This window comes from Dipodomys ordii, unplaced genomic scaffold (assembly GCF_000151885.1).
Source record: "Dipodomys ordii isolate 6190 unplaced genomic scaffold, Dord_2.0 Scaffold7, whole genome shotgun sequence".
NCBI classification, from domain to species: Eukaryota; Metazoa; Chordata; class Mammalia; order Rodentia; family Heteromyidae; genus Dipodomys; species Dipodomys ordii.
The window spans coordinates 22800255-22824531 of record NW_012267223.1 but is presented as its reverse complement, the minus strand read 5'-3'; the positions used below and the strand labels follow the sequence as shown (position 1 = coordinate 22824531).

The window sequence follows — 24277 nt, the reverse complement described above, 5'->3', positions numbered from 1 at the left end:
TTTTGCTTATGTGGTGCTGAGGAATCGAACCCAGGGCCTCGAGCATGCAAGGCAAGCGCTCTACCACTGAGCCACCTTCCCAGCCCCGTATTTATGTCTTTTTGTTGGCCAGATGCTTACTGTATCTTTAACCAATGCTATCTGCCCAAGGCCATAGAGTCCAAGGATTGGCTGAGTGTACTGCCCATAAGAGAGCCTCATGGAATGCATTGACCTTCAAGTGAGGCTGGCCCAGGAAGTGGGGGTGGTGGGGGAACGGGTACAGGGACAGCAGGGCTTGAGGTTGTAAGACCAAGAGACCTGTTCCACAGACTAACTTCAGTGCTTGAGAATTGGGGATTGGGGGGAGATGCCAGGTACTCAGCTGCCCTCCTCTTCCCCTAGCCAATACTGACTCGTGTATCCCTCTGGCAGTGATACCATCTGCGATCTAGGGGGTGTCAATGAGCTGGCTAACTATGGGGAGTACTCAGGCGCCCCCAGTGAGCAGCAGACCTATGACTACGCCAAGACCATCCTCTCCCTCATGACCCGAGAGAAGCACCCAGATGGTGAGCACCAACGTGTGTATTCATGCACACATGCATGCACACGCATACACATACACAAACACATACACACACATATACCCTTCCACTGGACGGGACCAGTTTTGGGCTAGTTGTCCCTGGAGCTAAGATTCTGGTCCTTTATGTCTTTGGGCTAGTCATTTCTTTTCTGGACCTCAGTTTTCCCCCGCTGCAAATGGTCAATGACCTCAGTAGTCAGATGGGGGCTCTCAGTGGACTGTGTATAGTATAGCCCTGTAGATAGCAACACAGGAGGAGGAGGAAAAGCAGCACGTTTTTGCTCTGATTCTTCTAAACTCAGTTTCTAGTAACTCATATATTATTGGGCTTTGACTCCCAGCCTCCCTTTACTGTCTGTCCATACAGGGAGCTGTATATACCAGTTCCCCCTTCCTTGAGCTAGAAGGGTGGGGGAATAGGATAGAGATGGATAGTTACGACCCCCAGAGGTATCAGAAACAAAGCTGGGCTTCTGGATGCCAGCTAGAGCAATGCAGAGATTTTGTAGGTCTGGATGATCACTACTGTATTGTATGGGTAATAGAGAGTTAAGGACTTCAGGAGAGACCATTGGGCTCACTCTCTGATGCCTCTTTACAGTTGAGAGATTCTTGCTCAGAGAAAACAAGAACTCCTTAGTTGCATTTCTGGGACCATACTACTTCTTTAACCATTTTTCCCCCTTCTTATTTCAAACTCAGGCAAAATACTCATCATCGGGGGCAGCATTGCGAACTTCACCAACGTGGCTGCCACCTTTAAGGTGCGGTTTTGGCGAAAGCAAAGTTCCTGTGTAATATCTAATCTGGGTAGGGGCTTGTGACACAGGGTTGGTTTGTGGTTGTCCTTCCTTCCCCCCTCCTTGCCTTCTGTTGGAGATCGTCTAGGGCTGCATGGGTGGCACTAAGACAGGAGAGGTGGATCTGAAACAAGACAATCCACTTACATAAGCTGTGAGATAATTTTCTTATCTAAAGCATAGAGAGAAGTCATTTGTTGTTCCCCCTCCCAGTTTCTGGAGAACTGGCTTGATTATTGTCATTTTAACACTATGCCCTGACTGAGTTCTAGGGTTCCTGGTTTGTTTATTTTGTTTTGTTTTGTTTTGGGTCCGGTCGTGGGGCCTGAACTCTGGGCCTGGGCGCTGTCCCTCAGCTCTTCAGCTCAAGGCTAGCGCTCCACCACTTGAGCCACAGCACCACTTCCGGCTTTTTTCTTTTTGCTTATGTGGTGCTGAGGAATCGAACCCAGGGCCTCAGGCATGCCAGGCAAGCGCTCTACCACTGAACCACCTTCCCAGCCCCTCCTGGTTTTTGTTTGTTTGTTTGTATTTTGTTTGTTTTTTTGAGGGGTGGGTTTATTGTTTGTTTGGGTGCCATACTAGAAAATTCGGGGTCTGCATTCTCACTTTGCTTTGTCACTCAAGGCTAGTGTTCTACCACTTGCCACACTTCCATTTCCAGCTAGCTTTTTTTGGTGGTTAATTGGATATAAGAGACTTGGGGACTTTTCTGTCTGGTCTGGCTTCAAACCCTGATCCTCAGGCTTTTGAATAGCTAGGATCTCCTAGTCTTTTATCCCTGAATCATCAGCCCTTGCTTAGAAAAGAGGACAGCATTTTGATGACTTTATCTAGTGTTAGGGTTCTATCCACCTGGCACATGCTTTCAAGGAAATGTGACAACAAATCAAGAAAGATGATGAGCTAACATATCTCACCCCTTCGCCATAGCCACCTCAGGAGGCTGTTGAGTATTCTGGACTGCCATGCTCCATGAGGCTGTTTACAAACCTGTACCACTTACGGGCATTCCATATGTCATGAGAATAATGAGTGTCAACCTTGAATTGTCCATAAGTTAGGGACGTAGCTACATGAGCTCTGCTTACAGCAAACAGTGTTTTCCTAACTGGACAGCTCAATGGGCAGATCTGAAGCAGGTATACTTTGGCAGCTTCCTATTAACTTGGGAGCAGCCCTGTAGTAAAGGCATCATCCTGCGATAGGTCTGGAGAAGCAACTTGGTATGATAGAGTGTCCTATGATAGAAATAAGACTTAAGGCTCATCAATTAACCCTGTGGAGAAGCAAAACTACACATACCTTTGAAGCCTCTCATTCTCCAGACCAGATAGATATCCAGCTATTTTTCTTACTCATTTAAGCAACTTTTGTTATTGAAGAAGGCTGTGTCTTCATACCACTGAGAATCCTTGCACAAGATCAGAGATTCCCCTTATGAAACTGTAACTCCTCTGTACATCACCTTTATAATAGCAATTTAAAAACAATGAAAACAAGCCAGGCGTTGGTGGCTCACGCCGGTAATCCTAGCTACTCAGGAGGCTGAGATCTGAGGATCCCGGTTCAAAGCCAGCTCAGGCAGGAAAGTCCATGAAACTCTTATCTCCAATAAATGACCAGAAAACCGGAAGTGGCACTGTAGCTCAAGTGGTAGAGCGCTTGCCTTGAGCTGAAGAGCTGAGGGACAGTGCTCAAGCCCAGAGTTCAAGCCCCACAACTGACCAACAAAACAAAACAAAACTGGAAGTGGCACTGTGGCTCAAGTGGTAGAGTGCTTGCCTTGGGCGAAAGAGCCAGGGATAGCACCCAAGCCCAGAGTTCAAGCCCCATGACCAACAAAATAAATAAATAAATAAAAACAATGAAAACAGAAACATAGATCCCACCATGTCTCCCACTTGTGGTAAGAGATACTAAGGACAGTAGTCAGTGAAAGACCAGCAGGCCCAGCACACCAGTACAATGAGGGGTCTGGCTCCCACCTCAGCAACACTACACATGTTTACATATTAGACCTATGGGGATGCATAGTTCACTGAACATGTGTAAGGTCTTCGATAATCCTTTGCCGCCAGAGCCTGTCATATGTCAGAGAAGCAGCTTTTCCTTGCCACCAACACCTGGTCTGTTGGTTTATGGTGGGTGTAAACAACTGGTGCGCAGCTTCCTTGTTTATTCACATGTTTCCCTTTGGGCTTCCAGGGCATCGTGAGAGCGATTCGAGATTACCAGGGTCCCCTGAAGGAGCATGAGGTCACAATCTTTGTCCGAAGAGGTGGTCCCAACTATCAGGAGGGCTTGCGGGTGATGGGAGAAGTTGGTAAGATGGGAGACTTATTCTTTACCCCCACCTTGAGGATTGATGGCATACCTTGGCCTTCCTGAAAGAATAGATCTTTGAGCTCTTTCATGCTCTCCTGCTTCCTATTCTGGGTAGGCATTTTTCTGCTGCTTCTGTTCTCTGCCACCCTGACAATACTTGAGGATGATCAGGAAAGCATCATCACTCAGCTCTACGATTACCAAACACAGAACATGTGCCCTGCACTGGGTACTGGGCTGAGTACCAGGGCTATAGCTTGCTCGTAATATTAGAGTGCTGAATGCCATGAAGGAAGACAAAACAGGGAAAGGGATAAGAAGACCAGAAAAGTATATGACTGAGGCATGATACTTAAACCAAGGCCTGGAAAAGAGGAAGGAGGAACTTAACAGGGATACCTTCAGAAGAGTAAAGAACGGTTCTAAGGCCCTCCGTAGGAGGGCCCACATTGCAGGACCAGCAGGGAAGTATGTGGCACTGGGTCAGAGAGAGAGAAGGGCTGGGCTATACAGCCCAGGGAGGACATGGCGGTGACTACAAAATGGCAGCCACGGGAGGACTTTGAGCAGAGGCATAGCACTATGTGACTTAGATATGAGTAGGGTGATTTGGTTTCTGGGTAGAGAGTAAACAGAAGGGTAGCCACAGGAGAAGCATGGAGAGCCCCTAGGAGATTGTGACAGCTGTTAGGGCAAAGAGGCGGCTGGGATTAAGGCAGTAAGAGCAAGGACTGGTAGATGTGGGGGCCAGAGAAAAGGCTGCTGGACAGCTGGTAATGGGGGAGAGTTGACCTTCATTGAGAAGTGAGGGAATGGTACCCATGTTGGTTGCCTTTCTCCCCTGTGTAAACGTTTTGAGTGAAAAAGGTAGTTTTGTGGTTTCTCCAGGTTAGCTCTTAAGAAGCAAGGGACTGTATCTCATCAGTCAATGGAAACTAAAATGAGGTCTCCCTAAATCAGCCTCATTGAACCTGAAACCAGTGAACCTGGGGATCAGCAGCTTCGGTCTTAAGTTCTTTACTGTGCAGCCCCATTGCTAAGAGAAGTTCTATGTAGAGCCATGCTTCATTCATGTGAAGTTCTAGCAGCTGAAACGAGTAGACAGTCTTGTTCTGTGCACTGACTTTTAGACTGGAAAGACAAAGCCTTTGCCTTTTTCCTAGTTTTCAAAAGGTGGTATTGATGGCCAATACCAAATCCCTATGAATTGCTCACCTTGGTTTCAAGAGCTAGTTTTTTTTCTTTTTGTTTTTTAATTCATTCACCTAAAGTGAAGGTCCTGCTATGGGCCATGTCCTTGGGCCAGCATTGTGAATGTTATTAAATCATGCTCTCCCAATCTACAGCCAACAAGAGTTAGACGAAGTAAATGTTAGTTAGGGATCTGTACTGTGAAGAGGACAGGATGGTGTGGATGGCTGGAACCTAAGATGAGCTGAGTGTGGCAGATGGCACTCCCAGCTCCTTGCAGATTGAGAAGCAGGGCCTTTGTCCCAGACTCCAGAAGAACACACTCAAAGTGGTTAAGACTAGAGAGACCAGACCAGGGTGGCAGGTACAGGTGAGCACAAGTAGGTGCAGGCGGTCAGGGTAGAGGAGGTGAGACAGTACACTAATAATAGTGCTTGTGGTCACCTGAGCTTGCCACCAAAGCAGCTTCTTCCTCTTGTCAGCAAATGATCTGTAGAAAGATCTGTTTGATAGTGAAATTTCAACCACCTGGTTTGTCAGTCTTGGCATTGAAAGCATACTAGACGCTTGAGTGAAGCTGTAAAAATCCCACAGATGTGGGTTCCTGGGTATCTACTTAGTGAAAGACTTAAATCATTGGGTTCTTTACTTTTCCTCACAGGAAAGACCACTGGCATCCCCATCCACGTCTTTGGCACAGAGACTCACATGACGGCAATTGTGGGCATGGCTCTGGGTCATCGGCCCATCCCCAACCAGCCACCTACTGCAGCCCACACTGCCAACTTCCTCCTTAACGCCAGCGGGAGCACGTCGGTAGGTGCTAGCCTTCCACCTTAAAGGAAAGAACCATCTGTCTCCTCTTTCTCCCTACCCCAGTTGAGGACATAAGAACCCTCCTCTGCCATGTAAGAGCAAGGGGGAAATACAGGGGAAGTTGGTATATTGCTACTTTTTTGTTTGTAGGGTTTTGTGTACATGTTTATGTTTGTATGTCCCTGTACACCAGTATTAGGGCTTGAACTCAGGGCCTAGTACTCTTTATTGGGCTTTTTCCGCTTAAGGCTGGTGCTCTTCTACTTGAGCCACACCTCCACTTTTAGTTGGTTAACTAGAAATAAGTCTCACAGACTATTCTGTCTGGCTTTGAACTTCAGTCTTCAGATCTTAGCCTCCTGAGTAGCTCAGATTGTTGCATGAGCTCCCAGCACTAGTGGCGCCTCATTTCTTTGAGACCTTAAGGACCAGTAGCTTTTTTTTTCCCCCTGGCCACCACCCTTGATACATCTCAATCTCTCCTTTATCACCCTCTATCACCCAGACTCCAGCCCCCAGCAGGACAGCATCTTTTTCTGAGTCCAGGGCTGATGAAGTGGCTCCTGCAAAGAAGGCCAAGCCTGCCATGCCTCAAGGTAACTCTTAGAGGTCTCATCCAGGACTGGGAACCCCCTCGTGGAAAGTGGTAGCCTGCCTGGTTGGCACAGGCAGGTGGAATGCAGTTTCAGCTTGGCTATGGGAGTGGGCTTCCGCATGGATTGGGCCAATGGCAGGAGGAGTAAGTGACTTGAGGCTTCTCCATACGCTGTTCCGGAGTCACCTTGCTCCTCACTCCTGATCTTTTCGAAGGGGGGTGGTGGACAGGGGGGCTGGGAGCTCAATGGGAGCTGGGAGCTGTAGAAGAGACACAGTAATACTAGGAGGCAGACAGTTCTCCTGGACTCCTCCTTTGACAGCAGTTAAGTCTGCCCACCTCTACCAGCTGGGGACCCTTAGACACACATCCCTTCCTTATGAGCCAGCCTCAGACAATACCTTGTCTAGCAGTGTATGTGAGTCAGAACATCACTGTGCCAGCCTGGTGCAGACAGTAGATGCCAGGGCTGCATACCACCAATGAAGCCTGTCCAGTCTGAGAACTAGGGATGCTAGCTTCAGAGCTTACCATCTGAAGCCAGTGCCCTAAGGTCTCCAATCCAGCAACTTGGACCACAGCAGAGGATGGCAGATCTAGTCCCATACTGGTCTAATGATCATATATATTGTGCTGTATGGGGACAAAGAAGGCCTGGCATTAAGAGGGTATGACCCAGCCAGCCTGAGATCCCAGATGTGATTGTGTCACCGGAGGGCTTGGGGGGCTCCAGTGTTCACACACCCAGCCTTCCTCCTCCCCTTTCTCCTCAGTCCTTTCCTGTTTCTGTTCTGTTGAGTGGTGCCTATACCACTCAGGCTGGGTTGGCTTTATTCCTCCTGTCCATTGTGGAAAAGACAGAAACACTTGTCCATGGGACCCTGTCCTGTCTCCTCCCCTCCCCGCCCCCCCCACCTTTCCTGCCAAAGCCTCCAGCCATCAGCAGCAGCAGGCCACTCAGTTGCCTTGGTCATTTTCTTTGACAGATTCAGTCCCAAGTTCAAGATCCCTGCAAGGTAGGATGCCCGCACTCTGCCGCGACTCTGCGTGTGGCTTTGTTAGTGGGTTACAGTTTTTCTGTCTGTTCTTTCTCCCTTTCTTGGTGAATTGTAGTGTTGTCTAACATAATTTCTGTCCCCTGCCTTTGTGTAGCCTGTCCCCCAAGTCCTAATCTTTGCTCTTTGTACCTCTCACGCATGTTGCGTGCTTAATTCCACTCAACACCGCCCTTACTGTGTGGCTCTCTGGCTGCTCTGGGAAGGGTGGTGGAGACAACATAGGCGCAAGAGGCAGCCTACAGCTTGGGACGAGGTCCTCTAGGAAGGAGGGTGCCAGCCCGCTGGAAGGGGGGCTGCAGAAAGCAGTGAGCATGGCCAGCATGCCACAAGGGTTGCTGGCCACCCCTGACCTTCATCTGCATCTCACAGTGTCACTATTACCTCACTTTTTTCCTTCACCCCTCCTAGCTCCATCCCTGAGCTTCTAATTCCCAGACAAGTCTTGCTTTCTCCTGGGTTTAGATGGAAGAACAGGCTAAAGATGGAGAAGAGATAGAGGCCAGGAAGGAAGGGTATCCAGTATCTATAGAGCATGACTTGTGTTCAAGGTCACCATTGACATTGGACATTTTCTGTGTTTGCACTTGCATGCAAACTCATTCACACCCATTTGCCTGTTGACTCGGGTGAGTAGATTACTTACCTCTGAAGCTTCAGGGCTTCAGTGCAATTGGGGTGGGGAGGGGCCATGTTGGGGGCAAGTACTCCATTGCTGAGCCGCACATCTAGGCTTCCAAGTGCCCTTTGGACATTCACAGCTCTGAAGGCAGAAGGGTCTACTGAGATAACTCTGCTCCCTGGCTAGGGGGAGGAATCTTTAGATGAGAACAACGATTGCTGCCCGCTGCCTTCCTGCATTTAATCCCTACATTATCTCTGGTGAGATAGAACGGATACCCAGATGCTGGTCATCTCCCTGCCCCCATCTCTTCTACCCCAGGGGAGGAAGGCGGGATGTGGAGAGGGGGCTTTATTTCATTACCCTCAATCACTGAGCTGCAGGAAGAAGTAGGAAAGGACAGGGGAGGAAATTGGGTCATGTTGGAGCTAGCCCCACCTTCAGCAGAGCTTCACTTTAGGCTCTCTCTGTTGAAGGAACCTGGGACACCTCCCCACCCCTATGCCCTGCCTTTGGCTTTGTTTTCTGTGCTTGAGGAGGTAAGCACTCAAGCTCTGCCCTTCAGTGCTAGAAGTGTGGGTGGATTTGTGGATATTGACACTTCATCCTGATCTCTGAAGACAGGTGATGTGGCCTTTGTACACTCTGACTCTGCGTGGGCTCCCCCAGGAACAGCAGTGCTGGCTTAGCGTCTTCCTCCATCATGGCATAATTCAGTACTTTTCAAGCTGTTACGTAAATCCTGACTCTGTCTAGTTGATCTAGGACCACTGTCATTTGGCATCTCAGCTTCAGTTTTCTGGGGCTGGATTAAGTTGCTTCTCTTGTCCTGAGATCCTGTGTCTCATCAGATCCCCGGGTCTGGATGACAGTAAATCCCGGGTATTTGCAACATCAGGAGCCTTCTGGTAGGAGAAACTTCCTACTGGCCTGTACAGGGATTTGGTCAGACCTTGACTTTGGTCAGCCAAGCCTATACTAGTACCATAGGTTAATTAATACCAGATGCCACTGAATGAGCTGTTCACTCTGGGGAAGCTCAGTTCCGTCCCCAAAGGCTGCTCTGGACCTGCAGGGAACTGGAGGGGAGGGGCTCCTGCAGCTGAGGACTGCACTTTTTTTTTTTTTTTTGCCTGAACTATGGCTTGAACTCAGGGCCTATCATTCTTGCTCAGCGTTTTTGCCGAAGGCTGACAGTACCAATTGAGCCACGTTCCATTCAGTGTGGGATTGCATTTTGCCTGTTCCTTTTGTTCCCTTTTTCTACCCTTCACCTCTTTCCTGCCTGCCCCAGAGCATTGTTCTGATTAGCAAAGAGCCACTTGGTAGTCAGGAGGAGGATGAGAGAAATAGATAGGAAAGAAGGTCATGGCCCTATGCTGCCAGCTTGCTGCTCTTGTCTGGTGCCTGAGTGTAGGCTGCCCTCGCCTCAACCCTGGCTGCAGTAAATATCTTCATTGGACCTGTTCTGACCTAGAATTCATGAGAACTCAAACCCCAGCTAGGGCTGGCTCTAGGCTCAGATTTACAGGATGATAAGCATCAGTGGTTAGGTTGTTTAAAAGTCCTGAGGCCACCAAAATGGAGAGTTGTTGTTTTTCCTTTAGAAGTAGTTCATTAAGACCACCTTTATATAGAAGCTGATCATAGATTTTTTTTTTTTCCTGTGACATTAAACGTGACTTGTAGAAATTCTCCCAAGTATCCTCAAGCTGTAGAGTCCGTTCTTTGTACAGGAAATGGAGTCCTTTTTCTGTCTCATTTGGAGCTGTTTAGCAGCCGGACAATACTTAGCTCACCTTTGCTCTCTCTCTCCTGCCTCCTTCCAGAGTAATTGAAGGGCCTCCTCCCCCAAGTTCGCAGAACTTCATGATCTTAACACCCCTTTGCTATTTTGAAGAGCCACCATCGTGGGCTTGGGGCGTGAAGGGTCTGGCTGGCAGTCTCTGCCCCTTAGGGTCTCCTGGGGTGTATATTCTGGGTGCACTTTTTGTGTCTTTACCCACCAGGAAAGAATGCCACCCTCTTCAGCCGCCACACCAAGGCTATCGTGTGGGGCATGCAGACCCGGGCTGTGCAAGGCATGTTGGACTTTGACTACGTGTGCTCCCGAGATGAGCCCTCAGTGGCTGCCATGGTGTACCCCTTCACGTGAGTCACACCAAAGCAGGAGATGCCCCTCAGCACATCTCCTTCCTCTGAGATGAAGCTGGGGATTATCTTAGTTCCTTGCCTGTGTGTGGGGAAGTGTCTTTCTCATTTCAGAGATGGGGGCCATTTCTAGTTCTGAGGGATCTTTTCCCCTTAGGTACGAACTCTTTTGGCAGAGATCTGGAAGTTTCTTCCCTCAGCTTCCCTGTCGCCACACCTGATGTTTTGAGACCCCTGACCCCAAGACTGGTGATGGGTTTGAGGTTATCCTAACTGTTCCTCTCCCATCCCACAGAGGGGACCACAAGCAGAAGTTTTATTGGGGACACAAGGAGATCCTGATCCCTGTCTTCAAAAACATGGCTGATGCCATGAAGAAGCACCCAGAGGTAGATGTGCTGATCAACTTTGCCTCGCTCCGCTCCGCTTACGACAGCACCATAGAGACCATGAGTTACGCACAGGTAAGTTATCGGGCACCAGGATACTGTGTGGGGACACAGGAAAAGCTGTTAAATGGTGTCTTTAAGTCTTCAGCTACTTGGGATGAAGGGCTGGGAGTCAGCAGAGGCCAGTGTTTTGTGTGAAAGTGATTGGAGATGTCAGAAATGGGGGAGGGCAGATCAGAGAAGGCAGATGCTATTTTGCTACTTTACCAAGGGTCAGTTCCAACTCTTCTGCCCCCATGGGATCCTCTCTATGTTAGCCATAAGGAAGAATGGGCTAGGAATGTAGCTCAGTAGCCAAGCACCTACCTACTGAGCACATGTCACATTCTGGTTTGATCCCCAATGCTGTCTGCTACCCCTTAAAAAGGCACTTATAAGATTATTACATACTTAATATGCAAAAAAGTTAAAATACTGATAACAAAAGGAGCAACTAGATGCTTCCAAGTCCCATGTCCTGGAAATAGAACTGATGAAGTTTGAGTTTAACCCTACCTGTATGTCTTTCTGGATTTGAACAAGTGGCTTTTTTTTTTTTCCTTGCTGGCACCGGGGCTTGAACTCAGGACATAAGTGTGTAACTTTTTTTGCTCAAGCCTGGCACACTACCACTTGAGCCATACCTCCATTTCCGGCTTTTTGTCAGTTAATTGGAGATAAGAGTCTCATGGACTTTTTTTTTTTGCTTGGGCTGGCTTCAAACCTAGATCCTAGCTCTCAGCCTTCTGAGGAGCTAGGATTACAGGTGTGAGCCACCAGCACCCAGCTAAGAACAGAAGACCTCTCTCTAGTTACTCCTTCCATATCAAGGTTATCACTTTTGCCTTTTCAGGCCTTACATGTGTCCTAATTACTGCCCTAGCATAAATTTCCAAAAGTTGAATTGTTAAATCAGATTGTGCAGATTTGAAACCTTTGATCCCTTCAGACTACCAGTAAAAGCATAGTGGTATCAACTGCCATTGGTAGTTGAAGCAGTTCATCCTCTTTCCCCTTGCCTGCACTGAACATTTACCAAGTTAACTAGTAGTCTACTTAATTTGCATATCTTTGATTTTTAACTAAGATGAGCTTTTAAAAACACTGGCCATCTGTACTCTTAACACTTTTTTTTTTTTTTTGTTGGTTGTAGCCTGAACTTTGGGCCTGGGCACTCTCCCTAAGCTCTTTAGCTCAAGGCTAGCACTTTACCACTTGAGCCACAGTGCCACTTCTGGCTTTTTATGCTTATGTGTTGCTGAGGAATCTAACCCAGGGCCTCATGCATGCAAGGCAAGCACTCTACTACTAAGCCACCTTCCCAGCCCCTCTATCACTTCTTTTTTTTTTTTTTTCTTTTCTTTCCTTTTTGCTATACTGGGTTTGAACTCAAAGCCTTGTTCTTGGAACCTCTCTTCCACCTGAGCCACGCCTCCAGCCCTTTTTACTTCTGATGATTTTTTTTTTGGTCAGTCTGGGGCTTGAACTCTGGGCCTGGGCACTGTCCCTCAGCTCTTTAGCTTAGGGGAGCGCTCTACTGCTTGAGCCACAGCACCACTTCCAGCTTTTTCTGTGTATGTGGTACTGAGGAATCAAACCCAGGGCTTCATGTATGACAGGAAAGCACTGTACCACTAAGCCACATTCCCAGCCCCATCACCTGTTTTTATAAAGTTTTATTAACACACATTCTCTCCTTTACATATTGCCCATAGCTGCTTTCACTTTAGAAACCCTATCCCAGATACTGCATGACCTACATAGTATAAACTACAACTTTTTTTTTTATGGTACTTAGGTTTTAAGTAATAGCCTTTTGCTTGCACAGCAAGGGCTCTATCACTGGAGCCATACCCTTAGCACTGTCAACTAGGATCTTGACCCTTTATAGACATTTGTTGGCTCCTGGGCCAGAACCAAAGGAGACAGCTTTGGAACTTTTTTGCCTCCTTCCTTCTCTGGCTGGCCTGTTCCTCCAGCCACACTCTGGGCCGAATGTGGAAGCAGGTCATTATCTTACTGGATCGTCCTGTGTGGATATAGTCAGGACTCAGAGAGTACTGTGGAGAATGATGCTTTATGAACAGTCTCAAGGGGAGGTAGGGATCAGGTAGAGCTGAGGTTTGTAGCCAGGTTTTAGAAACATGTGCCCTTGTACTATGTAGCCAATGGAGATCTATTTCAGTATCTGCTGCCTCTCTTTTTAGGATGAGGTTAAAGTGGTCAGGGTAAGAACCACGGCCTGTGAGAAGAAGGAAATGCATACATACTGTTTCCATAGCTTTGTTCTTGTTGCCTGGAAGGAGCACAGGGATTGGGAGGTGGGCCGTTAATGGTGTGGCTCCCTTACCTGTTTTTAGCAAAATGTTTACAGGATGTGGGGGGGGACTTTTAAAATTCTCTAGATCCGGACCATTGCCATCATCGCAGAAGGCATTCCTGAGGCTCTCACACGGAAGCTGATTAAGAAGGCAGACCAAAAGGGAGTGACCATCATTGGACCTGCCACGGTGAGGATCTCCTGCAAAGAAAGCCCTTGGGCCTCACTTTCAACTCTTTTCTTAATGGCTTTGGTTGGAAGAGATTTCAAGGGAACCTGTTGAATCAAAACATTTGCAATAGGTTTTTTGCTGGGTATTAAACCCAGGGCCTCACTCATGAAATCCTCTGTCACTGACCTATACTCCAGCCCCACTTAAGTGTCTGAGTGTGTGTGTGTGTGTGTGTGTGTGTGTGTACATACATAACAAAAATCAAACCCAGGGCTTCATGCTTGCTGGCCAAGCACTTCCTCATACTCCACCTCATACCTTGTCTCTTACTCCCAGTTAGTTTTGTTGTTAATGTTGTTGTTTGGTAGTGTTGAGATTTGAACTCAGGACCTTTTATTTGGTTCTCTATTGCTTAAGCTATGCCTCTTAGTTTTTAAAGGGCTCTCCTCACATTCTACCTTTATAGTTTCCCAGAGGCTAGTGGGAAATTGTTTTAAGTATTTATCATAGTCCTCGATTATTCCTTTCCTATAAATACCAGAGAAAAAAGCTACCTAAAAACACTTACTTTGGCTTTAACATTACTCTGTGAATGTTTTGTTGTTATTTGTTTTTACTTAATTGTTGCATCAAAAATTGGAAATTCGTTTTCTAATCCCTTACCACCCCGCCCCCCCATTCCCACCTCCATCTCTCTCCAGTGCTAGGGATTGAGCCCAGGGCCTTGTGAATGTTCAGCAAATTAGCTATATCCCTAGCCAAAGCCACGTTTTTTGTTGTTGTTGTTGTTTTGTTGTTTTTTCTTTTTCAACCAGTCCTGGGGCTTGAGCTCAGAGCCTGAGTACTAGCTTCTTTTTGCTCAAAGCTAGCACTCTACCACTTGAGCCACAGCGCCACTTATGTGGTGCTGAGGAATCGAACCCAGGGCTTCATGCATGCTAAACAAGCACTCTTACCAGTAAGCCACACTCCCAGTCCCAAAGCCAGGGTTTTTTAAAGTAAGGGACTTTTCATGTCAAAAGCAGGGTGTGACCATTGTGTGGTGAAATTTGGCTGCGTTGTGCTCCTTAACCCTGATCTGAATTGGCCATCATGAGACATCTCTCTATAATAAGCCCAATATTTTTCTCTCCAGCCTGGCCAGAGGGACTGGGCAGGTAACACAGGATTTTGTGGGGGTTTTTTCCATGTCCTGTGGTCAGTCAGGAACAGTCCTTCCTGATTGCTGTTTCTGTCCCTATAGGTTGGGGGCATCAAGCCAGGGTGCTTTAAGATTGGGAACACAGGTGGGATGTTGGACAACATCCTGGCCTCTAAGCTCTATCGCCCAGGCAGCGTGGCCTACGTCTCACGTTCTGGAGGCATGTCCAATGAGCTCAACAATATCATCTCCAGGACCACAGATGGTGTCTACGAGGGTGTAGCCATTGGTGGAGACAGGTAATGAGCTTGTGGGCCACGAGGGACTGCCCACACTGAGAGTAATCTGCTGGGAGACTGCTCTGCAGGTTGTCCCTGAGCTTCAGACCTATAGAGATGTTGTTAACTTCATTCAGTTAGGGACTGCTCTTATCTCAGTACTGGTAGAAACAACAGATCAGCAGATAAAGGGAAATATATGGCTTTAAAAAAATTATTTATTTATTGTCAGTTCATAGGGCTTAAACCAGGGCTTGGGCACTGTCCCTGAGCTCTTTTGCTCAAGGCTAGCACTCTACCACTTGAGCCACAGCATCACTTCTGGTTTTCTGGAGGTTAATTGAAGAGTCTGATAGACTTTCCTGTCCAGTATGGCTTTGAACCTTGATCCTCAGATCTCAGCTTCCTGGATAGCTAGGATTACAGGTGTGAGCCACCAATGGCCAGCTTAAAAAATATATTATTTTTTTGTGCCACTACTGGCTTTTGCCTGGGTTTTCTCACTCAAAGCTGACACTCTACCACTTGAACCCCAAGCTCCACCTCCAGCTTTTTGGTGATTAATTGGAAATAAAAGTCTCTTTTCTGCCCTGAGTCTAGCTTCAAGCCATGATCCTCAGATCTCAACCTCCTGAGTAGGTAGGATTACAGGTATGAGCCAGGTCTTTGAAGGTAATTTTTGTCGTGTGTGAGGTGGCCATAGGGGGGCAGTAGAGAGCAGTGGTTTGGAAGGCCAGTTCTGAAACCACAACAAAGGGGTTCATGTCCCAGTTTCCTAGCAGGCTCATCTTAGTTACTTAGCATCCCTTGCCCTCTGTGTTCCTTACATATCAGATGAGCAAAATAAATGCCCCACCTCATGATGTCCTCGGAAGAACTAAGCAACATATATATGAAAGGGTCAGCATAGGTCCTAGCATTTAATAGGTGCTCAGTGTCCGTTGTAACTAATAATAGGATCCTCTTTCCCTGCCACCCACTCCCTTAACCCCATCCCTACTCCTGTCTCTCCCTTCTTTTTTTGTACTGGTCCTAGGACTTGAACTTGACTAGTCCTTTAGCTTTCTTGCTCAAGGCTGGCACTTTTATCACTTGAGCCACAGTTCTACTTCCAGCCTTTTGGTGATTAATTGGAGATAAGAGTCTTATAGATTAGTCTGCCTAGGCTGGCTTCAAACCTGGATCCTGAGATCTCAGCCTTCTGAGTAACCAGGATTATAGGCATGAGCCAATGGTTCTCAGCATTTTTTTTTCCCCCTTGAGTCTGTAGCTCGCTACCTTTTTGCCACCAGAAAATCTAGTGTTCCTAATATGTACAACAGCTCTTCCCACACCCCCACAGACCTCCCCAAGTTGCCTTCTGATGCTCTCTCCTCCTGTTCTTCACAGGTACCCTGGCTCTACATTCATGGATCATGTGCTGCGTTACCAGGACACTCCTGGAGTCAAGATGATTGTGGTTCTTGGAGAGGTGAATTTTGTTTAATTGTACAAATAATACACAATCTCAGTTTTTCTTAAAAGAAAATGTATAGTCCCTGATAAATCACTCCTGAGACTGTGGGATGTAAGACTCACTGTTGAGTGTCCTGCAGTGCGTGGTGACACAGGCATTAGGACCACTAGAGGAGAAGCTGGCCATGGTCTTTACCTGCTGAGCAGTGGATAATCAGAGTTGAAAGGACATTTATGCTAGGCACTAATAGTTCATGCCTATAACCCTAGCTATTTAGAAGGCTGGGATCTGAGGATTGCTGTTCAAAGACAGCCCATGCAGTAAAATATGTAGACCCTTACCTCCAGTTAGCCAGAAATGGAGCTGTGGCTTACATGGTAGAGCACCAGCCCTGAGCTAAAAAGGTAAGGGACAGCACCCAGGCTGGCACACCAAAAAAGGCATTTATTTAATTTGAAGAGACTCCTATAGTCCATTCCTTGCTCTTCCTGAGCAGATTCTGATCCTAAACCATCTTTTACTTTGGAATTCCTCTCTGCATCCAAGCTGAATCTTTCAGACTGGAGCTGACCTCCTTGTCAAAGTATGTGTCACCCTATTTTGTATTTGAGTTGTATCTTGTAGGTCATCCTGGGACAACTGCAGATGGGTCTTGCTAACTTGTGGGCTTTTTTTTTAATCCCTCTTTCTTTCTCAGATAGGGGGCACTGAGGAATATAAGATCTGCCGGGGCATCAAGGAGGGCCGCCTCACCAAGCCAGTGGTCTGCTGGTGTATTGGGACCTGTGCCACCATGTTCTCCTCTGAGGTATGATGGGGATGGGAGAGGATGGGTTAAGGTTAAGTGAAAGTGGGCATTTTTGAGGGCAGCCACATGTCCTCAAAGTAAGCAGCTAATTCCTTCAAGTGATGTGCTTGGTTACTGTAAAGCCCAGAAAGAGCCCTGCTCTCAGGGAGTTATGTCTGTTTGTAGGAGACACATTCATCAATAGCTTAAGGCTCAAACAAGGTCCTGAGTTTTCCTCCTTGCTGTCTGCAGGAGTTAAGAAGTCTTCACTTGAGAAGGTGATATAAGAACAGGAGAAATTACAGTGACAGGGAGTGCTAGGGTGGTGGAGGTGGATAAGGAGGTAGGATTGTTCTTGATGTATTACGATGATACAATGTACAGTTGGGCATGGTATTGAATGCCTGTAATATCAGCACTTGGGAGGGCTGAGGCAGGAAGGAAGAGCACAAGTTTCAGGCTACTCCGGTCTCCATAGTGACACCCTACCTATAAGAAAGAGAAGAGAAAGTGAGAGAACAGAAGGACAGATATGTAAAAGTACGTAGCAGTGCATAGTGACACCCTATCTACAAGAAAAATAAAGACAGGAAGACAAACCTGGCAGAACAGAATGGGCATTCAATACATTCTCTGTCTGCTAAATTTCTGAGCTGTTTGCTACATCAGAAGCCAGACCTCAGGCCTTAGACATCCACTTTCTTTTTTTTGGCCTGGGTACTGTCCCTCAGCTCTTCAGCTCAAGGCAAGCACTTTACCACTTGAGCCACAGTGCCGCTTCTGGTTTTCTGATGGTTAATTGGAGATCAGAGTCTCATGGACTTTTCCTGCCCGGGCTGGCTTTGAACTGCAATCTTCAGATCTCAACTTCCTGAGTAGCTAGGATTACAGGTGTGAGCCACCGCACCCAGCTCCACTTTCATAGTTCTGTCTTGAAGATGGCTTATCAAGTGATGATAAAACCAAAGGAAAAATCCCTATGTCAGCCAGTTGGTCTGTGAGCCAGTGGGTGTAGTGCTTTATATACAGAGGGAAAAAAATTTGGCTGTTAAGGCTTTCTGTAATAGCCTTTTACACATAAACCTTCAGTTTTTCCTAAGGCCTTGTCACACTGTTTTTTTAAATGCCTTCCTTTCCTTTCCTTTTTTTTTTTTTTTGGTCCAGTCGTGGGGCCTGAACTCTGGGCCTGGGCGCTGTCCCTCAGCTCTTCAGCTCAAGGCTAGCGCTCTACCACTTGAGTCACAGCGCCACCTCCGGCTACTTTCTTTTTGCTTATGTGGTGCTGAGGAATCGAACCCAGGGCCTCAGGCATGCAAGGCAAGCACTCTACCACTGAGCCACTTTCCCAGCCCATGCCTTCCTTTCCTTACAGTTTGAAGGGAACTCATGGCTTCATGCTGGCTTGGGCTTGCTTGCTTAGCTAGCAGTCTACCACTAGAGCCATGCCTCTAGCCTGGCTTCTTTCTTTCTTCTTTTTTTTTTTTTCTTTTGTGCCAGTCCCGGGCTTTGAACTCAGGGTCTGGATACTGTCCCTGAGCTTTTTTGTTCAGGGCTAGAGCTCTACCACTTGAGTCACAGGTCTCCTTCTGGCTTTTTGGTGGTTAATTGGAAATAAAAATCTCATGGGCTTTTCCTACCCAAGCTGGCTTTGAGCCTCAATCCTCAAATCTCAGCCTCCTGTGTAGCTAAGATGACAGGTGTCACTTATGCCTAGCTTTTCTGGTTATTTTTGAGATGGAATGTCACAGACTTTTCTGTCTTTATGAACTATCCAAATCTCAGCCTCTTGAGAATAGCTAGGACTACATGCATGAGTCACCAAGTACCTCACATGTTTTAGGTTTTTTTTTTTATTAATGTTAAAACTTTCTGTATGAAATCATAAGCATAGACAAGTGTGAGATAGTGCAGTGACGGCCCAGCAGACAGTCGACTGAATTCTTGAACCATGCACAGTTTCTCAGCAGAGAAGAGAAATGTGAATGTTCATGAGCTGGGGGCAATGATTTGGGGAGCAGGGGTGAGGACAGGGCCTTGTTAAAGGGGACCTTTTCATAGATGTGCCTCCTGCAAATACCCCCAAAACTCCTGTTTAATTTCCGGGAGCCCAGAACTTTTATGTAGACTTTGCTTCTTCCTACCCATCCACCCAGGCAGATGAAGTCAGACAAAGAAAGCTTTGAGAACCTACACTTTTAAGGCTTGTGTTCAGTCTTTCCAAACAGTATGGGGCAGCAGTTTCCTGTCTAACCTTTCACTACTGAACGCCCCTTTGTTCTGTTTAATACCCCAGAGAGTAGACTGAGGCCAGATTGCCTGGGTTTGAATGATGTCATATATTTGTTCCCTGAGTCACTTTGGGCAAGTACTTTACCCCCTCTGGACTTCTGTTTTCCTTATTTATTGGAAATGATCACAGCTACTAGAAGATAAAATGAGTAAAGCTCTTACAGTGGTTACATGGTAGTTAACACGCACACACACACACACATTTGCATGGTAGTTAACACACAAACACACACACCCAAGTCAGGGCTTGGAACCAGATACGTTATTTGTTGAATTCATTTTCCTAATGCTTGGTTAAAGACAGTTGCTGCTTAGCTTCTTTGGTGGGCTCTTTCTTCCCTCTCACTTGTGCTAATATTCCATTGGATTTAGGTGTTACTCCTATGTATGCTCAGACGGAAAAGTCAATTGCTAGTTGGCTCCCTAGATGGTTTTTGCTATGTGGAGATGTAGGCCTTGTGACCTAAAATCTGACTTTAAAAAAGCAGGAAGTTTGTATTTTTACCTGAGCTCTTCTGATTTAAAAAAATAAATAAATCACTGGTGGTTATGCCTATAATCCTAGCTACTCAGGAAGCTGAGATCTGAGGATCCCTGTTTGACAGGAGCTGGGACAAGCAAATGTGAAAGACTCTTCTCTCCAATTAAGCTGGAAATGGAACTGTGGTTCAAACGGTAGTGTGTCAGCTTTGAGTGAAAAGCCAAACAAATACAAGGTTCTGTGTTCAAATCCCAGTACTAGCACATATGCATACACACAAATTTGGTGTGGTGGTGGTGATAGTTGTGGGGCTAGAACTTAAGGCCTGGACACTGTCCCTGAATTCTTTTGCTCAAGGCTAGTACTCTACCACTTTGAGCCACAGCCCCATTTCCTGTTTTCTGGTGGTTAATTGGAGATAGAGTCCCATGGACTTTCCTGCCTGGACTGGCTTTGAACCATGATCCTCAGATCTCAGCCTCCTGAATAGCTAGGATTACAGGTGTAAGCTGCCAGCACCCAGCTAATTGGTGCATATTTTATAAAAAATAGAGTGCAACCATGAGGCCACCTCTGAGTTTATCATAGGTCACAGTTGTGTTTTTAACCTAATTTCCTGTTTCATTCAAAAGGAACCCGTTTCCCTCCCTTTCTGGCCACTGCCCCAAAGGAAGCCAAATGTGGTTCAGTATGAAGAAGGGGACACTGACCAAATGCCTGTAATCCTAGCTACTCAAGAGGCTGAGGTCTAAGGATTGTGCTTCAAAGCCAGCCTGGGCAGGAAAGTTCATGAGACTTTTTATCTCCAATTAAGAACCATCAAAAAGCTGGAAATAGTGTTGTGGGTCAAAGTGCTAGTGCACTAACTTCAAACACAAAAGCTCAGGAAGGGCTGGGAATGTGGCTTGGTATACGGAGTGCTTGCCAGTGCTTGTCAGTTTCTCAGTACTACATAAACCAAAAAAGCTAGAAGTGGTACTGTGGCTCAAGTGGTAGAGTGCTAGCCTTGAGCAAAAGAAGCTCAGAGACAGTTTCCAAGCCCTAAGTTTAAGCCCCAGGACGAGCACCGAAACAAAGAAAAGAAAAGAAGGGGGCTCTGGAGTTGTGCTGCTGGACTTTGTGTCCTGGCTTCAGTGCACATTAGATGTGTTACCTCAAGCTCCTAGACGTCTGTGTCTTAGTTTTCTCATCTCTGAGAATTATCCATCCTACCCATCTAGCAAGCCAAAACCTTGAGAGAACTGAACTGATTCATGTTTAATATCGATCTGTCTCCGTTCCTCTTTCTTTTCTTTCTTTCTCTTTTTTCTCCTTCCTTTCTTCCTTTTCCTTTCCCTCTTTCTCCCTTTCTTTCCTTCCTTTTTATTTCTTTCCTTCCTTCCTCTTTCTTTCCTTCTTTCTTTGTTTCTGCCACTATTGGGGCTTGAATTCATGGCTTCTGTTCTCACTCGGACTTCTTGCTAAAGCTAGTACTCCACCACTTGAGCCACACCACCACTTCTGGCTTTTGCTGATCAGTTGGAGATACGAGTCTCTGATTTGTCTGTCCTGGTTAACTTTGAACTATGATTCTCAGGTGTCAGCTTTCTTGGTAGCTAGGATTGCAAGTGCGAACCACGAATGCCTGGCCAAGATTCTTTATTATTCCTTTCTGGAAAGCTTAACAAGCCCCGTAAAGCTATTTGTCTTTTGCTTTTTAGGTCCAGTTTGGCCATGCTGGAGCTTGTGCCAACCAGGCTTCTGAAACTGCAGTAGCCAAGAATCAGGCATTGAAGGAAGCAGGGGTATTTGTGCCTCGGAGCTTCGATGAGCTTGGAGAAATCATCCAGTAAGTGGACACTGAGGAAGCTGCTGGCCTCTTCTCTCTCCTAACCCCTCCTGACAGTAGCACCTCCTACACAGCACTGTCCAGGTATCCCTGGTCCCTTCCCAGCATCTAGTGTGACTGAACAGATGGATCAAAGTCGTCCTTCTCTTGGCTTTCATTTTGTTTTAATTTGGTTGTAAAAGCAACAGGTCTAAGTTGTTCCAGCTGGTGTTAAAACCTGTTGTTTCTGAGCCTGCCTACTTGGCTGATAGTTGGGGACCATGAGATGAGTGTGGGAATACAGTATTTAGAAAGTATGACCTGATTGATAGAATTATTGGATATCCAATTCGTCTTCCCATGTCTTTCTCCTGGATCTGCCTGAACTATTCCCCTCTGTCTTTAGTTTTTATATTCAGCTTTCCATAAGCCTCTTCCAGAGCAATCACGGTATCTTGCCCAGGTATCATTTAATTTTTGGAATCTTTTTATTTTGAGGGGTCCGGTCGTGGGGCCTAAACTCTGGGCCCGGGCCCTGTCCCTCAGCTCTTCAGCTCAAGGCTAGCGCTCTACCACTTGAGCCACAGTGTCACTTCCGGCTTTTTTCTTTTTGCTTATGTGGTACTGAGGAATCAAACCCAGGGCCTCATGCATGCAAGGCAAGCACTCTACCACTGAGCCACCTTCCCAGTCCCAATTTTTGGAATCTTAACTGATAAGCAGGAGTCACCGGGTGTGAAAGTCTAAAGTGTTTAGGTTAGATGGAGGGGTCTAGAATAAAATCCAACCTGTTTCTCCCCTGCTTTGCAGGTCTGTGTATGAAGATCTTGTGACCAAAGGAGTCATTGTACCTGCCCAGGAGGTGCCACCCCCAACAGTACCCATGGACTACTCCTGGGCCAGGGTAAGTACCTTGGGTGCCCCTTTAGCAGTGTAAAGGAGATTTGGAGGGCTAAGTTTATAGCGGTTTTGGCTTGAATTCCTGGAAACCAAGCCTTCTCCTTCCATCTAGTTAGAACAGTGGTATAGTCACCTCTCAGGCTTCTTGAAGGACATCAGGAGAAAGCTCCATTTTAACCTTTGAATTCCATTCGTTGTCGCTTGTGCTCATGAGGTGGTCTGTACTGCTCATTGGTAAAACAAATTCAGGCCATAAGAGGGCCAGGCTGGGAGTAGAGCTCAGTGGTAGAGGCCCATCTTGGCACTCATGAGGCCCTGGGTTTTCTACCAGCAACACCACACACATAAATAAATGGCAGGGGTAGTCTGTGAGTCACAGACTGTCACTTGACAGAGGAAGTTAAAAACATAATAATCCCTTAGGGGTTTTGTACTAAGTAAGGAAAGGGTTTCAGGGGTGAAAGCGTCCACTCTGCTTGTCCATCTGGGCTGGCGTGGAACTATAATCCTCAGATAGGAATCTCTTGAATAGTTAGGATTATAAGTATGAGCCACCGGTGCACTACTGGAAGGCTTTCTTTTCTTTTTTTTTTTTTTTGGTGGTAGGGTTTGAATTTGGGGCCTGGGCACTGTCCCTGAGCTCTTTTGCTCAAGCCTGCACTCTACCACTTTGAGCCACAGCCCCACTTGCTGTTTTCTGGCAGTTAATTGGAGATTAGAGTCTCATGGACTTTGCCTTGACTGGCTTTGAAAATCCTCAGATCTCAGCCTCTTGATTAGCTAGAATTATAGGTGTGAGCCACTAGCAATGCTAGCATTTTTTGATAGACAAAGACCCAGTAACCCATTAGTAAAATGAATAGGAAATAGCCTTTAAACAAGAATTTACTCAACCTCACTCAAAATACAACTGTGATCAACCATGATGAAATGATTTGATCATTTGTTGTGTAGTACAGGTACAAAGAAAGTGATGTTTATATCCATTGTTAATGGGAGTAGAAATTGACACAATCTTTCTGAAAGGCAGTTGAGTAATTAATAGTAGTGCAGATATCTGCCAGGTGCCAGTGGCTCATGCCTGTAATACTAGCTACACTGCAGGCTGAGACCTGAGGATCGTAGTTCAAAGCCAGCCTGGGTAGGAAAGTCTGTGAGACTCTGGTAGTTAATTTTATTCTGGTGGTTAATTCTCCAATTAACCACCAGAAAACTGAAAGTGGTGCTGTGGCTCAAGTGGTAGAGTGCTCACCTTGAGCTGAAGAGTACAGGGACAGTGCCCAAGCCCAGAGTTCAAGCAATGTCTGCATAGAGCTCACAAAGGAATGTATCCCAGTGCCTTTCTTAGTAGTTACTTATCAGTGCAGATTATCAGTGAATGAATTATAGTATTGGGGTGTACCATATACAATTTTAAAAAATGAATGAACTGGGTGCGGTGGCTCATGCCTGTAATCCTAGCTATTCAGGAGACTGAGATCTGAGTATTGCAGTTTGAATCCAGCCCAAGCAGGAAAGTCTGTGAGACTTATCTCCAATAAACTACTCAGAAGAAGCCAGAAGTGGTACTGTGACTCAAGTGGTAGAGTGCTAGCATTGAGCACAAAGAGGCTCAGAGATAGTGCCCAGGCCCTGAGTTTGAAGCCCCAGGACCAGCCAAAAAAGAAAAGAGAAAAAGAATGCATTAGCTCAGTATATATACTGACATTAATAGAATTCACATTCATTAAGTAGAAGGCATATTATGGGAGAGAACATATGTTAATTACGATTATGAAAAATGTGTATGTATACCATTGTATATTCTCTATATGCATGCATTTAAATAAAAGATCCAGAAAGAGATCCACTAAATTAAGACAAAAGACCAATATTGGAGTAGATTAGAAGGATAGATAACTATCTGTTTTGCTGTAAATTTGTTTTTGTTCTTTTTTGGGGGGGGGTCAGTCGTGGGGCCTGGAGATAAGAGTCTTACAGATGTTCCTGGCCAGGCTGGCTTTGAACCTCGATCCTCAGATCTCAGCCTCCTGAGTAGCTAGGATTACAGGCGTGAGCCACCGGCGCCTGGATTATGCTGTAATTTTTTTTT

General features: G+C 46.4%; 1 protein-coding gene across 4 annotated transcripts in view; it reads left to right on the top strand.

Moving 5' to 3' along the window:
* Positions 1-24277, top strand: part of Acly (ATP citrate lyase) — a 50243-nt gene that overhangs the window by 14438 nt on the left and 11528 nt on the right. For 2 of the 4 annotated variants that reach the window (XM_013037873.1, XM_013037876.1), the window contains 14 exons: positions 415-551; positions 1271-1332; positions 3577-3694; positions 5549-5703; positions 6209-6299; positions 7285-7314; positions 9985-10126; positions 10422-10590; positions 12960-13064; positions 14290-14486; positions 15855-15936; positions 16619-16729; positions 21179-21306; positions 22096-22189. In XM_013037873.1, coding sequence (XP_012893327.1) covers positions 415-551; positions 1271-1332; positions 3577-3694; positions 5549-5703; positions 6209-6299; positions 7285-7314; positions 9985-10126; positions 10422-10590; positions 12960-13064; positions 14290-14486; positions 15855-15936; positions 16619-16729; positions 21179-21306; positions 22096-22189 — 1621 coding nt within the window. The remainder of the gene's footprint in view (positions 1-414; positions 552-1270; positions 1333-3576; positions 3695-5548; positions 5704-6208; positions 6300-7284; positions 7315-9984; positions 10127-10421; positions 10591-12959; positions 13065-14289; positions 14487-15854; positions 15937-16618; positions 16730-21178; positions 21307-22095; positions 22190-24277) is intronic. The other 2 variants (XM_013037874.1, XM_013037877.1) reach the window with 1 other exon arrangement.